The sequence below is a fragment of the Entelurus aequoreus genome, linkage group LG06 (genome assembly GCF_033978785.1).
Source record: "Entelurus aequoreus isolate RoL-2023_Sb linkage group LG06, RoL_Eaeq_v1.1, whole genome shotgun sequence".
In the NCBI taxonomy this organism is placed as follows: Eukaryota; Metazoa; Chordata; class Actinopteri; order Syngnathiformes; family Syngnathidae; genus Entelurus; species Entelurus aequoreus.
Window position 1 is genome coordinate 68,655,545 of NC_084736.1, and position 16,415 is coordinate 68,671,959.

A 16,415-nucleotide genomic window follows, 5' to 3' on the forward strand; every position below is an offset into this window, starting at 1 on the left:
CTAATCATATGTATTACTTCAAACAAAGATTTGTGCAGGGAGATGAAGCAAATGTATAAAAAAAACAACTTGCATGTGTAAAAACAATAATGTTCACATTTTCAACTTTTACTATGAGAAGCAGTGGACATGTTTGTATCAGTCTGGAATATGCTGTTTCTTAACAGTTAATTAACAATATAACTTGTAATAATGTAAATACATTACAAACTGATGTTTGACTTGGATGTCTTCAAATATCTTTTCTGGATGACAGTTTATGAGGTGGCAACTTGTCCAGAGTGTATGCTGCCTTCCGCCTGAGTGCATCTGGGCAGGCTCCAGCCCCCCCAGGACATCAAGAGAAACAAGTGGTTGATAATTTATAAAGTAGTTTTTCAGTTTCCTCACATTTTCCGCGTTGAACATTTTTTTTTGGTGATTACGTCCGTGCAATGCGACGTGACAGGCTGGCTCTGTGTTGCCATTGAAACGCTCAAGACGAAAGTATTGCTTTGCAGAGCGCATAACTTCTTACCTCTGCCAAACAGGTTATGTTTGTCAGTTTGTTAGCAACATAACTCATTTATGGATGGATTTAGATTTTTCAGGAAATGTCCAAAAAAACAATTCCTCTCATCGACTAACAACACACTTACAGCGTTCTGCACTGCACAGAGGATTCTGGGAAATGTGGTTTATTTTCAGACCTGGCCAACGCTAAAGCGCCGGAAAAAACTACACACCAAGTATTTTTTTTATACAGTCAGGCGTCACTGTATTATTGTGAAGACTTTGAAACCATAATACTGCGGTATCTACAATACTATTACTCCCCTAGTAATTTCAGATCTATCTATCACTCAGAGTCCTGCCACCTGCAGAAGTTTTCTGATGACTCTGCGATAGTGGGGTGTATTGAGGATGGTGATGATGAGGAATACAGGGCACTGGTGGAGGACTTTGTCACATGGTGTGGAAAGAACCACCTCCAGCTTAATGTGACGAAGACCAAGGAACTGGTTGTGGACCTGGGAAGGAGGAGGAGTACTCCGGCGACCCCTGTTTCCATACGGGGGGTTGATGTGGACATGGTTGAGGATTATAAATACCTCTGTGTACATATCGACAACAAGCTGAATGGGTCAAAACACGCTGAGGGACTCTACAAGAAGGGACAGAGCCGCCTCTACTTCCTCAGGAGGCTAGGATCCTTCAACGTCTGTACGAAGATGATGAAGATGTTCTACGAGTCGGTGGTGGCGGGCGCCTTCTTTTACACCGTGGCCTGCGGGGGCAGCGGGCTGAGCGAGAGGGACGCAAACAGACTGGACAAGTTGGTAGAGAAGGTCAGTAACGTGGTGGGACTGGAGCTAGACTCTCTGGCGGTGGTGTCAGAGAGGAGAAGTCTAGCAAAGCTCCTAGCCATTATGGACAACCCCTCCCACCCACTACACTCGGACCTTGCAGAGAGAATGAGCACTTTCAGTGGAAGGCTCAGACTCCCAAAATGCAACACGGAACGACACAGGAGGTCCTTCATACCGACAGCCATCAGACTGTATAATGCATATGTTCCTTGACTGCACTTAAATGTAGAGTATATGTAGAATATATTTATATTATTTATATATTATATTTACAATATATTATATATATTATATTATTTATTATTATTATTGTCTATTGTGAGCGAACTGTGGTGCTGAATTTCCCCCAGGTATCAATAAAGTACTTTCTATTCTATTCTATTCTATTCTATAAGAGCTTTCTCTCAGCTTTAAGTTGCGAGCATATTCATCGTCGGTTGAACAAATATATTTGTAACAAGGTTGTGCCGTATGAGCAATATAGAGTTAATATATTGTTACGTGTTGCTGTTCCTGCTTCGTTTACACAAGAAACAAACATAAGTTTTGATTGCACAGTTGATGTGCGCGTTTGAGCGCAGCTCAGAGATCAACACAATCGTGCCCTCCAACCAGCAAAATGGAGTCAACCCTGCCGTAGCATTAGTCAGCATCACACATGCAGCCATAAACATGTATCCATAACATTATTGAGAAGCTGCATATGCTGACTCAACAAACTGCACAGTCAAGCATTACCTTTGGCACGCATACATACTGTCACTTGTTGACTTGTTGTCAACTCTGACTTCTCCGGTCCACCATTCAAACACATTGTGTGGAACATAAACAGCGATTTCCTAGTTCCTATTGTTACACGACAGAGACAATGTTGCCAGATCACTAGAGAACAAGCAACCGGCTCTATTAAAGCAAGTCGCTTTTAATAAGCAGATAAGAAGTGAACTTTGCAACACTGGACGGAGAAGCAGCCCAATGGAGACAGTCGGGTCCCAAATAAATGCTGAACAATATTATTAATTTTTTTCTAGAAACTACTGTAGTTGTTTGTTGAATGTGCATTTTTCAAACAATATTTATTATCTAAAAGTTTGCATTTAATTTTTAAAGGCATTTTACATGTTAAAATTGTTGTGTTTTGGGAGGGATACAGACTGACGGTATAGCTCGGTTGGTAGAGCGGCCGTGCCAGCAACTTGAGGGTTGCAGGTTCGATCCCCGCTTCCGCCATCCTAGTCACTGCCGTTGTGTCCTTGGGCAAGACACTTTACCCACCTGCTCCCAGTGCCACCCACACTGGTTTAAATGTAACTTAGATATTGGGTTTCACAATGTAAAGCGCTTTGAGTCACTTGAGAAAAAGCGCTATATAAATGTAATTCACTTCACTTCACTGATTACATATATATTTCAATTAATTTAAATGGACACAACTGCAAGTTCATAAGTTGAGGTACCACTGTAATTATAATAATAATGAGAAAAAATATTAAGTTAGGAAAATTATTCAAGGTGCAGAAACAAACAAAATTTACCAGGGTTGACTTCTCGGTACGTGCCCACTCCATATGCATCAACAATGTTTTGGAAGCCAGCAGTAAATTTGTTGGACCTCATCAGTGTGGGTGGAGTGTCGCTAGTAGGGATACGATTAACAAAGGAAGGAACTGTGGATCCACTTTTCTTCTGTGACACAAACGACAGAAAATCAGTCAATCAATCAAACATAAAATGTGAACAGTAGAAATTGCTCCAAATTAAAATGGCCTATAACTATAGGAGTTTACTTTACCGAGCCATCTTCCAGTGCTCTTCTCAGGGTTGGAAGCTCGTTGACAGGACACCAGACCTCAGCGATTAGACACTTGTTGGTGACATCAAAACTACACTGGTTGAGTATGTAGTAGATAGCTTTCATCTTCTTGACCTGTATGACCCAGGTGTAGACTGATTCTGAGGCATTCATCAGGACCTGCTTCAGATATTCCTCAGTTCTACGAAGTACCTGCAAACAACAGATGGGTTACATGCAAGCATTATTATTATTAGGGATGTTCCGATACGATCATATATACTGACTGTAAATTTTTCAATTAAAAAAGATGAATGTCATAACTAAAAAAAAACTAAAAAAAGCTTTATTGAGACAATAAAATAGACAAATACTTTGTTGATGCACCACTGGCAGCAATTACAGCCTGAAGTATATTTGAATAGAATGCCACACGCTTGGCACACCTATCTCATTTATACACCCATAGCCTTTAAATAGGTCCATTTTTAGACCAGTTCATCTGCTGTCTCTCTTTTCTGCTCTGCTCCCCTCTCTTGGGAGCAGAGCAGAGGAGGCGCAAGCTGTTCCAAGCTGTGACCAGGGATGAACCACTGCTCTATGCATCAGTAGGTGTATATGTATATTTTTTTATTTTTTAGGTGTAAAAAATGTGTAAAACACAAAAAAAACCAAAATACTTTTCCCATTGTCATTAGGAGGTAATGTCTGTACAATTTTGAAGAAAATAATAAAATATATTCAATTTTGGAATAAGGCTGTAAAAAAGAATGTGGAAAAAGTGAAGAGCTGTGAATAGCTTCCGGAGGCAATGTAACATCTGGCAAAATGTATTATTGGCCTACATGTTCAATATTTACAGTCAGAAGCAAAAAAAAAGAGATAACTAAAATGAATTTTTTGAAGTCCAGAAGAGAGTGGGAGAGAGAGAGAGAGAGAGAGAGAGAGAGAGAGAGAGAGAGAGAGAGAGAGAGAGAGAGAGAGAGTTAAAGAAGGTATGATTGTTAAGAGGGAAAAAAAATATTCTTTGCCAAGGTCTCATGTTGATCATGTGCTACAGGGAATGAGAGCAATTACATTTTTCAGTCACAGAAGCTTAATGCTCGGAAACGCTTCACTGACTAACTACCCGTAAATTGGTTAATCCTTTAAAAAGACACTATTTGGCTGCTTTTCTATTGGTACCAGCGAATAGCAACAAGATTTACAAGCATGTATCGTCTTAAAACACACTTGCGACTATACATTAAATTCCATAACACACTATGTTAACTTGTGCTGGATGATATTCAAATGTATGGTTTGAACTACAGTAACTATACAAAAGTGAACTGTATGGTTTGAACTACAGTAACTATACAAAAGTCTATTTCTAGATTTTTACATGACATGTTCTCATACTAGTTTCAAGCCACTTTTGTATTTGTAACAATTGTTGCTGCCATTACTCATGCATTTTTTTAATCCCAGTGGCAAACACTAAGAGATCCTTTAATCTCTGAAGATTATATTTTAACAAGATGACAGTCAATGCATGTTCAAGTAAAACATTTAAAAACAGACCAAAAAAGGCATTCTGCCGTGCATAACAAAAAAAGAGAAAACTGAAGACATACAGTGTGCAGGTCCTGGATGCGAGTACTTAATCCTTGCACAACGTCAGTCCTCTCCTCGTTGCTACTCGGATATGGATACACGTGACAGTGGTAGCTAAGGACGGAGAGAAAACATATACAGTATTACCCATTTGTGACTCTGGCTTGCAGCTCATTCAGAAGCCTAAATCCATAGTAGGTTGGAATATTACCAGTCACAGATCTTCCTCACTTTCTGCCCAATCTGCTCTCCCCAGTAGGAGATCAAGAACACAACACTTTTAGTGAGTTCACCCTACACACAGAAAACGGAGAACACAGATGCTTCTTTAGAATCTTCCAATCACTGCCACACAAACATTGAGACATTTTAAAGCATGTTATTTTTACACAACTGGATATTTTTATTTATTTACTAAAATGCATATTTCCTTTGCAATAGTTATGCCAAATACTGTAATGTAATACACTGCCACTATGGCATCCTTTATACAATTGTTCCCCTACATGCAAATAATGGCTTTAAAAGGAAGGTGTTGGGGAGGAATCGGGAATAGATGCACGAACCACTGGCTTTACCGGACTGCTCTAAAAATGGAGACGCAACATTGTCACTCTAAGCCTCTTTCAGATGACCAAGCTTCTCATTCCATCTCTAAGATGAAGCTTATATCGGCAAACTTATCCTTTCTGCCATCCCCCACCTCTTATGGTCTGTTGCATTTTTTTATTTTTTTTATGGGATAAAAACCTGCTGTTTTGGCTCCTTATTAATACGACGAAAAACAGCATTTTTAACTGAGCAAGAAGACAAACTTTTAAAAATGGATCTTAAAGTTGTTGGCAAATAGACGTAATTATTACTGTATGAAGACTGAGGATGTGACCTTTCTAAAAAAGGACACGTATCAATGAATACATCATGAATGGTAGAAAGCCGGGCGTGTGTGCTGCGGAAGATAAAGAGCTTGGTAAGGCTGAAAACAGCATCCTCAGTAGTGGACATTTGTCTATTTTATGAGCGTTACTAAATTCGTAGGAAAAAAATATAGCCCTGTCCTGGTAAACTTTATGCAACCAAACAAAACACGCATTTGCAACCAAAAAATACAATTGCAAACAAAACAATATATTTGACATAAGAAAACAATTTTTTTTAAAGGAAATTATCCAGTTTCACTCAGTTGGTTCGCAATGGTTTATTTATTCACTACAAATGTACAAACCCCGTTTCCAAATGAGTTGGGAAATTGTGTTAGATGTAAATATAAACGGAATACAATGATTTGCAAATCATTTTCAACCCATATTCAGTTGAATATGCTTCAAAGACAACATATTTGAGGTTCAAACTGATACTTTTTTTTTTTTGCAAATAATCATTAACATTAGAATTTGATGCCAGCAACACATGACAAAGAAGTTGGGAAAGGTGGCAATTAATACTGATAAAGTTGAGGAATGCTCATCAAACACTTATTTGGAACATCCCACAGGTGAACAGGCAAATTGGGAACAGGTGGGTGCCATGATTGGGTATAAAAGTAGATTCCATGAAATGCTCAGTCATTCACAAACAAGGATGGGGCGAGGGTCACCACTTTGTCAACAAATGCGTGAGCAAATTGTTGAACAGTTTAAGAAAAACCTTTCACAACCAGCTATTGCAAGGAATTTAGGGATTTCACCATCTACGGTCCGTAATATCAAAGGGTTCAGAGAATCTGGAGGAATCACTGCACGTAAGCAGCTAAGCCCGTGACCTTCGATCCCTCAGGCTGTACTGCATCAACAAGTGACATAAGTGTGTAAAGGATATCACCACATGGGCTCAGGAATACTTCAGAAATCCACTGTCAGTAACTACAGTTGGTCGCTACATCTGTAAGTGCAAATTAAAACTCTCCTATGCAAGGCGAAAACCGTTTATCAACAACACCCAGAAACGCAGTCTGCTTCGCTGGGCCTGAGCTCATCAAAGATGGAGTGATACAAAGTGGAAAAGTGTTCTGTGGTCTGAAGAGTCCACATTTCAAATTGTTTTTGGAAACTGTGGACGTCGTGTCCTCCGGACAAAAAGGGAAAAGAACCATCCGGAGGGGAAAAGAACCATCCGGATTGTTATAGGCGCAAAGTTGAAAAGCCAGCATCTGAGATGGTATGGGGGTGTATTAGTGCCCAAGACATGGGTAACTTACAAGTCTGTGAAGGCGCCATTAATGCTGAAAGGTACATACAGGTTTTGGAGTAACATATGTTGCCATCCAAGCAACATTACCATGGACGCCCCTGCTTATTTCAGCAAGACAATGCCAAGCCACGTGTTACATCAACGTGGCTTCATAGTAAAAGAGTGCAGGTACTAGACTGGCCTGCCTGTAGTCCAGACCTGTCTCCCATTGAAAATGTGTGGCGCATTATGAAGCCTAAAATACCACAACGGAGACCCCCGGACTGTTGAACAACTTAAACTGTACATCAAGCAAGAATGGGAAAGAATCCCACCTGAGAAGCTTAAAAAATGTGTCTCCTCAGTCCCCAAACGTTTAGTGAGTGTTGTTAAAAGGAAAGGCCATGTAACAGTTGTGAACATGCCCTTTCCCAACTACTTTGGCACGTGTTTCAGCCATGAAATTCCAAGTTAATTATTATTTGCAAAAATACAAAAATAAAGTTTATGACTTTGAACATCAAATATCTTGTCTTTGTAGTGCATTCAATTGAATATGGGTTGAAAAGGATTTGCAAATCATTGTATTCCGTTTATATTTACATCTAACACAATTTCCCAACTCATATGGAAACGGGGTTTGTATTTTTGTTCATGTATATGCTAGCAACATGTTGTGACAGGCAGAACAATTGAATGCTCTTCAAATATATGGCACAACATACACCTATTTCTAAATTATTGTATGAAGGTGTGCCATGGGGTTTATCTCATGTGTTTCTAAAATGTGTGCCTTGGCTCAGTAAAGCTTGATAAACACTGCATTATGCATTTTACAGCATCTTCAGGCGTAGTTTCTAAAATGAGGACTGTTGCAAAAGTCATATGTAATTGGAACTTTTGTAAAACATGATAAAAAAAACAGCGTATTTGCTGGATGACTCTGGTGGAGACAGGCCCTAAAGCCTACACAGTAATGTAGCTAACAACAGACGTGTCATGTGGCCTACACTGTCAGGATCTTCAAGATACTCCTCCACTTCAGCATAGCTGAGAATCGTGTAGCCTTTGCACACCCGCCACAGCATCCGTTCAAAGGCCTCAATCTTCGCCCTCTGGATGAGTCCAGAAATAAAACTGCAAGAAATTTAAAAAGAACATTCTCAAGCAGTCATACTGTACATTCATATACAAGCATTGTCAATAATGGCTTAGCTCCTTCAGTTGTTAATGTTTGCTTGCAAGTATTAACAACTGTTGTTGAAACATGACAATATAATTTAAATGCAGAATGTATTAAAACACAAAATGTAAAGTGTAATGGTCCATTTTCTCAGTTGTCTGAGGCCTGGGTTTTGTCTAAAGATAACGGACATGTTTGTGACCTTGATGCATTCTCGGAGCGTAAACTCCCAACTTCTGTAAGTCCGAGACAAAGACTGTTGTGTTGTATTCTCTACTAGCTCAATGTTCCCTCCCTACCGGACTTCACTAAACCGCCCACCTCACCTCCGGCATAAGGACCTTACATGTTTTGTCCCTCTCTCTCTCTCTGTCTTGCCCTCCTCTCTCTTCTGTCCGCAGCACAACTGTATTGCTCTGTACTCTCTGTTTTGGGATCCTAAAGTAAATACTTATAAGACCCGTCACTTTCTATGGACATTTCTTTATGGAAAAGGAACATTTACCAAAACACCTAATATTAAACGCAGCATTATATTCAAAAAATCAACTAGATGTATTTTGTTTACGTGTTGTACTTCCTGTCCTCTACCCAATTTGTGTGGAATTGCTGCAGTTGCAAAGCAAACACACTGAGTAAAATATAGGGGGAACGTTCAATCAGCTGGGATGTGTGGTCACCGGTTTAAACCTTGTGTCTGAAGGGCTGCACTGCGCGCAATATACAGTGTTAGACATGTTATACATTACCGTATTTTGGGGACTATAAGGCGCACTTAAAATCCTTACATTTTCGCAAAAATCGACAGTGCGCCTTATAACCCAGTGCACCTAATGTATGTAATAATTCTGGTTGTGCTTACTGACCTTGAACCATGTTTTATTCGATACATGGTGTAATGACAAGTGTGACCGGTACATGGCAGTCACACATAAAAGATATGTATGGACTGCAGGTTGACGCCTGTTCAATGAATGACTCTAGCAAATACCGATAAGCAAGCCACACCAAAATTTTGATGTCTGTCAAAATGTTTTAGTACGACTTCGGTAAGCTACGAAGCCGCACCGCTTGATGGATTGTTGGAGCATTACGGCTACCGTAGCCAGAAGTACTGTGCTTCAGCATATGGGTGTTAATATGGTGTGTGTAGAAGGATCAATCAATCAATCAATCAATCAATCAATCAATCAATCGTTTACTTATATAGCCCTAAATCACGAGTGTCTCAAAGGGCTGCACAAGCCCCAACGACATCCTCGGCTCAGATCCCAACATCGCACCTATTCGGAGGCATTATGTGGTGTTGTGTTTCGCCCCATTATGCAAAACCAACTTTTCTTATCTATTGGTACATGCTGATGTGTATTTGGAATCTGCATAAGTCCCGAAAATGTCGGCGCAACAGTCATTGTATTCCGCGCCATTTTTCTCTATCCTCTCGTTGTGGGGCATTCATCCTCCGCTGTTGCCATTTCTAATAAAAAGTAGCTAATTGTAATTTAATCTATCTGTAGACTCGCTGTGGAAGCATTAAAAACTACACTGTTAAAACTGACCGTAAAAAGTACGGCAGGCAATTGTTAAATAGTAACAGTAAAACACCGTAAAACCTACTATCCCAGCAGTAAATGCAGTGGATTCCTGCAAACTAAGAAACAGAGGATAACTTAATTTGCTATGGTTATAATACGTAGAAAACATGACTTTACTGTGAAAATAATGAAAGATTGTACAATGCATTCGTAAATACTGTAATGTCACAAGCATTCAAATACTCTAAAATTCACGGTATTAATATTATGTCTAACTTTAAGAGGCACCGCACTTTTGGGGGGAATTTTGCCCATCGTTCACTATCATTATGAGAGACAACAACACACGTCTTTTTTTTAACAATTTTAAAGATGATAAAAAACGCTTGAAAGATGCGGCAAATGTAAGTCACCGTTGTAGCCTTCAAAGCCCTCTAAAACAACTTCAAAACCCTCCAGCAACATTTTATATACACACTGCAAGTCTATATATAATGTAGTAACAGACACGTTCATAACAATATGTAATATGTTCAATATTTAACGTATTTTTTATCATTTTTATCATTTCCGGGATGGATTTCTTCCACGGATTGATTTCTGTTACCATAGCAGCGCACATCTGACTTCTGGCAACATGTGTGTTCTTACTTCCGGAATCAAACACTAGTGTGTTTTCTAATCATGGCAGCCTTGGTGACAGAAAACAAAGACGACTATTTTTGGACAAATGAGGATTTACAACCTTATACTTTTGAAGCTAAATATGCTGCTGCTTTTAGAAGCCAGCACGAAGGAAGAGTGAGACGCTGTAGCAGACGAAAGCCGGGAGAGGGGAATGAAAGCGATTTTGACGCTATAAATGTGCAACTTGGAGGTAAGCTATTTCGATAAAAATTGATTGCTTACCCAAAATCAACAGGAAATGTCCCCGGCCAGCTAGACCAGACAAACAACTGTCCATCGAGTGAGTCACTTTAATATCAATCATGATACACGCAGCATGCCGTGCGTGTTAGTACAACTACAGTACATATGCTTTCTGGCTAGCTCATCTGTGTACAAACAAAAGATGAAATGTGGGCCAATACTTTATAGATACTGTAATATGATTGTTAATTTATTCATCATTTGTTTTAGGGGTTTGTGTTAAAGCATTAGCCTAGTTAAATTTTGGCTAACATGTTTTCTTGTATTTTTGTGGCATGTTGTTTCAGACATTGAGGGCTTATGTCTATGTTCTTCATTGCAAACTGCATCGAAATGAACCACGCTGTGTGTTTATGTGTGTTGGAACAGGTTGCAAGCAGCTGATAAGGAGCGTTTAAGGCTCATTTTGAATAGCTTACTTGAAGGAACATGTCGTGGAAAGCCATTTTGTGAGTTTTCTAGTGAAAGCTTGTACAAATACTTTCATTTACCGCGCACATGTCTCGGAAACACTGGTATTTTGCAGAAATACAAGTATTGGTGTAAGGGCAGCATGGTAATGCTGTGGTTAACGCTTGTGCCTCACAGTGACAAAGTCCTGGGTTCAATTCCCGAGCTAAGGATCTTTCTGTGTGGAGTTTGCATGTTCTCCCTGTGACTGGGTTCTCTCCGGATACTCCAGCTTCCTCCCACCTCCAAAGACATGCACCTGGAGATAGGCTGATTGGCAACACTAATATTGGCCCAAATGTGTTTTACGGGAATTCCTGGCAACGCTGCCAGTATTTTACTGTAAATTCTATAGATTTTTTTTGTAAACAGGTTAACAATATACCCATTTTTTTCATACTAATTTACCGTAAGCAAAAACAATTATCAACTGTAAAAGGTCCTAAACATCGTGACTGTATTTTTATACGTTGAATTCCTGGCAACCACAGCTGCCGGTATTTTACCGTAAATTCTGCAGATTTTTTTTTTACAGTGTACAACAAAAGATGATGGGGAGAAGGCGCGATCGAAATGGAGGCACGCAAATAAGACCGCCCACAAATCAGTGCATCCAAAAGAGACAGTCAGCAAGCGGCTTGAAAACGGTCTGTAAAACATAATCTATGCATTTTATGGTCCCAAAAATATGGTAATACATGAAAAGTCATAGTTTGTTTTAAAAACCTTGTTCAAAGTAAAATTTTTGGTTTGAACATAGCAAGCTGCCAAGCACACAGCTTAGTTTACTGCAGAGAAGACGACCATTCTTTCATGAAAGCCTGGGTCAAAAACCTGCTGTCCTCGCGCTCACCCAATCACCAGTCAGAATACAGTATGGATGCATGCACTATCTTATTGAAAGTGTGACAATATACTGTACATCTCTTTAGAAAATATGCACATTTCCTAAAAAAAAAATCTAAAAGGAGCTCAGAAAAGGGAGCCACAAAGGAAGCTGGAAGCTCCAGAGCCACTGGTTACAGACCCCTGACCTAATTAGTGATGCACAAGGATTATAGTCTGAGTGATAATCACGGTTATCATGCATTGATAAATTTCACAACAAAAATTTTATAAAATCACGCATTCCTTAGAGATTTTGATTACTGTTGTGAATAACAGTAATCAAATCATAACATAATAATACAGTACAAAAACAGTACTAACTCAATTCTTCATCAAATAACTTGCCACTATCATAATTTAACTTATTTTGTTTTACATTTACTTTGGCACATAAAGGTGCACCACATAGGCCGTATTAGACCCTTTAGCAACAACTTTCTTTAAGCAGGTTTTGCAAATGGGTGAACAGTCGTCTTCAATGACTCCGTGGTCATTTTTTAAGTAATTGAAATGTTACCACACTGGCTTTAGCTTTTTTTGGGGAGGGAAAAGTTTGCTGATTTGTTTTTGTTGCCATTTTAAGCTAATGTAGCATACTAGCGTTTCTCGCGATAGGTGCGTATACAGTAGTGTGTGCATCGCTGGTCTAACTTTGATTTTGTTTTGTAAAGGTTGTGCCGAAAATACTTTACTAGCATAATGTCCGTTTACAGCGAGTAAGGAGGACTGAAACACACGGTGTAGTGGAGCCTTTGCGATTAAATAATTGTGACTGTTTTTAAATCACGGTTAATAGTAAAACCAGTTAAATCGTTGCATCCCTAGACCTAACCCAAACCTCAAACTTACTTCTATTTCAATCAATCAAAGTTTATTTATATAGCTCTTAGTCACAACTGTCTCAAAGGGCTGCACATTTATTAGCTGTGATATCAAGTATAATTTTAAGTATCATTTCAAGTTTTCTTTTGTTTTATTTACCCCAGTTTAGCGCCAAGCCTCTGCATGCTGTTGTAGTCCATCGTTGTGTCTTTTGCTAGGAAAGGAAACTCTTCATATGTGACTTGCAGCGGCTCTATCTAGGATTCAGACAGTAAAGAAACAAGGGAGAGTACAACGTATTACCAAGCTGTGTATTAAAACAAAAGAAAAAACAGCTTCCAATGTTGTCTAGACAGGAAAAAAGGATGTGTGCACAAGCTTCGGTTGCTACAGTGTGACAAACTAACCTCAGCGGTTCTTTGCCCAAAATTGCGAGTGATGCGCAGCATGTGTGTGTACTCTATGAGCTCCAAAAGATTCTTCTGCAATCGCTCCTTATTCCTCATGACCTCACCTAACTCCACTTCTAGCCTCTGCAGTTGCTCCTGCAAAAGCATGGAGGACCAACGTGATGCTGACCGAGAGTAGACGAGTAAAACATAGAAGCAGCAAACATACCGTTATGCCCATCACATGTTTAGGTAAAGGAGCAACTGGGTTCACGTTTCCTTCTGGCAATGAAATGTCAGCTTTCTTGATTTCCCTCAATAGATAGCCTGTTGATAACACAAAGCCCCCTTTTAATTTGTCTATGGCATCATTGTGTATTATCCAGATGTTATTAACAGCCTTTAAAAAGCATTGTAACACAAACAGCTCCACAAGGGAGTCACTTTCTTCTCTTGATTGAACTAAAACAGAGCTTAGTTTAGCGAAAGGCTGAATGTAACACAAGCTGGCATTTCTCATGACGGCAGTCACTGACTTTCAATTGAGTCCAATGAGAAGAGCTCTGTGGTTTAATGTATTACTGATTTGCATGCGTGCAATTACGTCTTTGTCCAGCTTCTGTCTAGAACAAAATAATTGCATTGTCTTGGCTCAATACTTACAACTCAACTGGTGATTCATCACATGCAGCAAATTGACTATCAATTGAACCCTTTGGTCATTTGTTACAGATCAATAAATGCTCACCAAGGATTCTCTCCATCTCTTCACATCTTTTGATCTCATTGACATATTTTCGCTGAAATGCATTAACGCTGGGATTGAGCTGAAAGAAGAAGAGGACAGTAATTGACATTGATAAATAATAATAATTGAATGAATAATCATTTATTCTGCTTTGCAATATTTATATCAGGCTAGGGTCACGCAATAGAGACAATATAAATGGTATACATTTGAGTCGACCAACAATATAGCTTTTAATACTACGGTCATATGGTGATAATGCTTGTTGACAAGTTTCAGCTGTGTCCCACAAATTTGACAGCGACAAGCTGCAACGGATGAGTCCTCAACGGAATGTAGCTCCCTTGCTAGCGAGCGTGGCTAATGTCCCTCCACAGTGCAAAGCCGCTTCTAAATCATTAATCCTCGTCTCTATGGCGGAAAATAAAGCTAAATTCTTACAGGTACTGTATCATTATTACCGGAGGACAAGGACTAGCTAAACATGCTATAATAAACACCGTAGGAAAATACAAGCTAGAGCTTTTGAATGTAAACAGGGGTGGTTGGATTTATACAAATATAAACGGTAACAATATTAAGTATAATATCCGGATATGTTTGCTACTAGGGTGATTTATCAATATTTTTGTTGTTGTCATTTTCTTTATTCCTTACAATTCTGTGGACACAGGAGGCCATAAAGGGTGAAAACCATATAAACAAAAGCCAATAGTAGTGTTTGCTTACGTTTATTTACTTTGCACTATTGATTTTCTTGTGATATTTTACTATTTTATTAAATGATCCTGAAAATTTAACGTTTCAGTATCCGCGTTGTAGCTAATTGGTATTGGATTGATACCCAAATTTGTAGTATCGCCTAAAACTAATGTAAAGTATCCAAACAATAGAAGAATAAGTGCTTAGTATATTTTATTAGAATTGTAAATAGAACCATGTTATAACAGAATGTAACCAGCTATTAACAGTAAATTAAGTTCATTAATAGTAATTTTTTGAAAACAAACTTGCTCTCCCCGGTTTTAACTCTTTGCTTGCCTAACAGAATTGCTATTGCGACATCCAGTGGACACATTTAGAACAGCAGTTTAAAAATCATTGTATGTGATTGGATAAACCACTTGTCCGTTATCTTGAATGACTACGTGCTACTTCAACCACTCACATCGAAATCAACCCGTGATGCTGGGAAATCCAAAACAGAACAGCCGACATATTGGATAACGACAGAGCGAAAAGTTAGAGAACTTTTACTGAAACAACGCAGCAATGTCAGTAGACGATCAATGTCGCAAAACAGTTACAATAGCAGAACCAATGTCAGCACATGACTCCTCGCTGCGTGCCGCCATTGTTGTTTGAATCGAAGTCGCTTCGGCGCTACGTCACATCTATGAAATCCCGCCCGGCGATCCTGATTGGTTCATGATTTTTTTGCTATCTTGAAGGAGTTTACATTGCCTTTGAGCCCAGATCCTTGTGTGGAGCTCAGCGAACTTCAAGGATCTGGCGAGAGTCAGGTTAACTTTAATGCACTACAAGGGTCATCCTTCAATTTTTCTGTATGCGGTGCTTGCTGGAAAAAGTTTGGACACCCCAGATGAAGTTTAAAATTTGTCATTTTGCACATTATTTTACAAACTTTTTCAGTTTTGTATTATCTCCGCTACAGTAGATAAAATGTTCTAAACTAGGGGTACTTGAATGCACTACTGGTACTTGAGATTAGAAAACAAATACCCAGGCAGGGGAAAATAAGTATTTGATCCCCTGTTGATTCTGTAGTTTTAAAACTTTCCAAAGACATGAACTGTCCATGTTTTTAACACACAAAAAAACGTATCTCTGGTTACTTGGCTGAGTTAGCAGAACTTGATCTCGCCCTTCCATGCAAACTGAACGTTTATCTTCAGCAACTTTTTTTTCCAGAGCAGGCGAGTGTTTAACTGTTGCAGTACTTACGTCTCTGAACTCCACAATGCCCAGTTCTCCAAGTTCAGCGATGCAGTCGTATGCTGATCCGGACTGCAGAAAGAGTTGGGCCAGGCACATCTCCTCACCCCGCAGCATGGAGCCCATCTTGACAGTTGGCAATGCTGATATACCTGGCGTCTCTGAGCGGCTAATGATAACAAGCTAACAAACTAATCGGCGACGGTTTCTATGGATTAAGCATCGACCCCGCCGGTTTCGTTCCGTTCAACCAGTTTCGTACTCTGAATCCTGTGGTAAACAAACATTTGACTTGATCAACTTCCCTGCAGGAGCCATTTACAGGTTGCCCTCGGTACATCAGCTCGGGCTAATCGCAATGTGCCTTTGTATTAGTGGCTACAAAAAAAACGAGTCGACATTAAAAAAAACATTATGTTAGTCATCAGGTCCTCCGGCCACTATTAACCAGGAAGCATTCCAGCCATTAGGCGTGCGACGTCTTCATACTTTATAAAGTTTAGCAGACGTCGCTAGTCATTATCCACGTCACTATACCGTTGACCGTCGGCAGGCTGTTGTACAAGCAGTGTACAACGCCGACCAATCAACACCGTTTTATGGAGTCT

At 39.4% G+C, this 16,415-nt stretch overlaps 1 protein-coding gene across 1 annotated transcript in view; it reads right to left on the bottom strand.

The window, feature by feature from the left end:
* atp6v0a2b (ATPase H+ transporting V0 subunit a2b) overlaps nucleotides 1-16,398 on the bottom strand; it is a 28,862-nt gene extending 12,464 nt beyond the window's left edge. Inside the window, exons 1-10 of the mRNA XM_062051336.1 lie at nucleotides 15,817-16,398; nucleotides 13,852-13,930; nucleotides 13,333-13,430; nucleotides 13,122-13,259; nucleotides 12,874-12,971; nucleotides 7,917-8,043; nucleotides 4,949-5,031; nucleotides 4,758-4,851; nucleotides 3,142-3,354; nucleotides 2,885-3,035 (exon numbers count right to left, since the gene is read on the bottom strand). Of these exons, the coding sequence (XP_061907320.1) occupies nucleotides 2,885-3,035; nucleotides 3,142-3,354; nucleotides 4,758-4,851; nucleotides 4,949-5,031; nucleotides 7,917-8,043; nucleotides 12,874-12,971; nucleotides 13,122-13,259; nucleotides 13,333-13,430; nucleotides 13,852-13,930; nucleotides 15,817-15,933 (1,198 nt within the window). The 5' untranslated portion in view covers nucleotides 15,934-16,398. The remainder of the gene's footprint in view (nucleotides 1-2,884; nucleotides 3,036-3,141; nucleotides 3,355-4,757; nucleotides 4,852-4,948; nucleotides 5,032-7,916; nucleotides 8,044-12,873; nucleotides 12,972-13,121; nucleotides 13,260-13,332; nucleotides 13,431-13,851; nucleotides 13,931-15,816) is intronic.
* Between the last annotated feature and the right edge of the window lie 17 nt (nucleotides 16,399-16,415).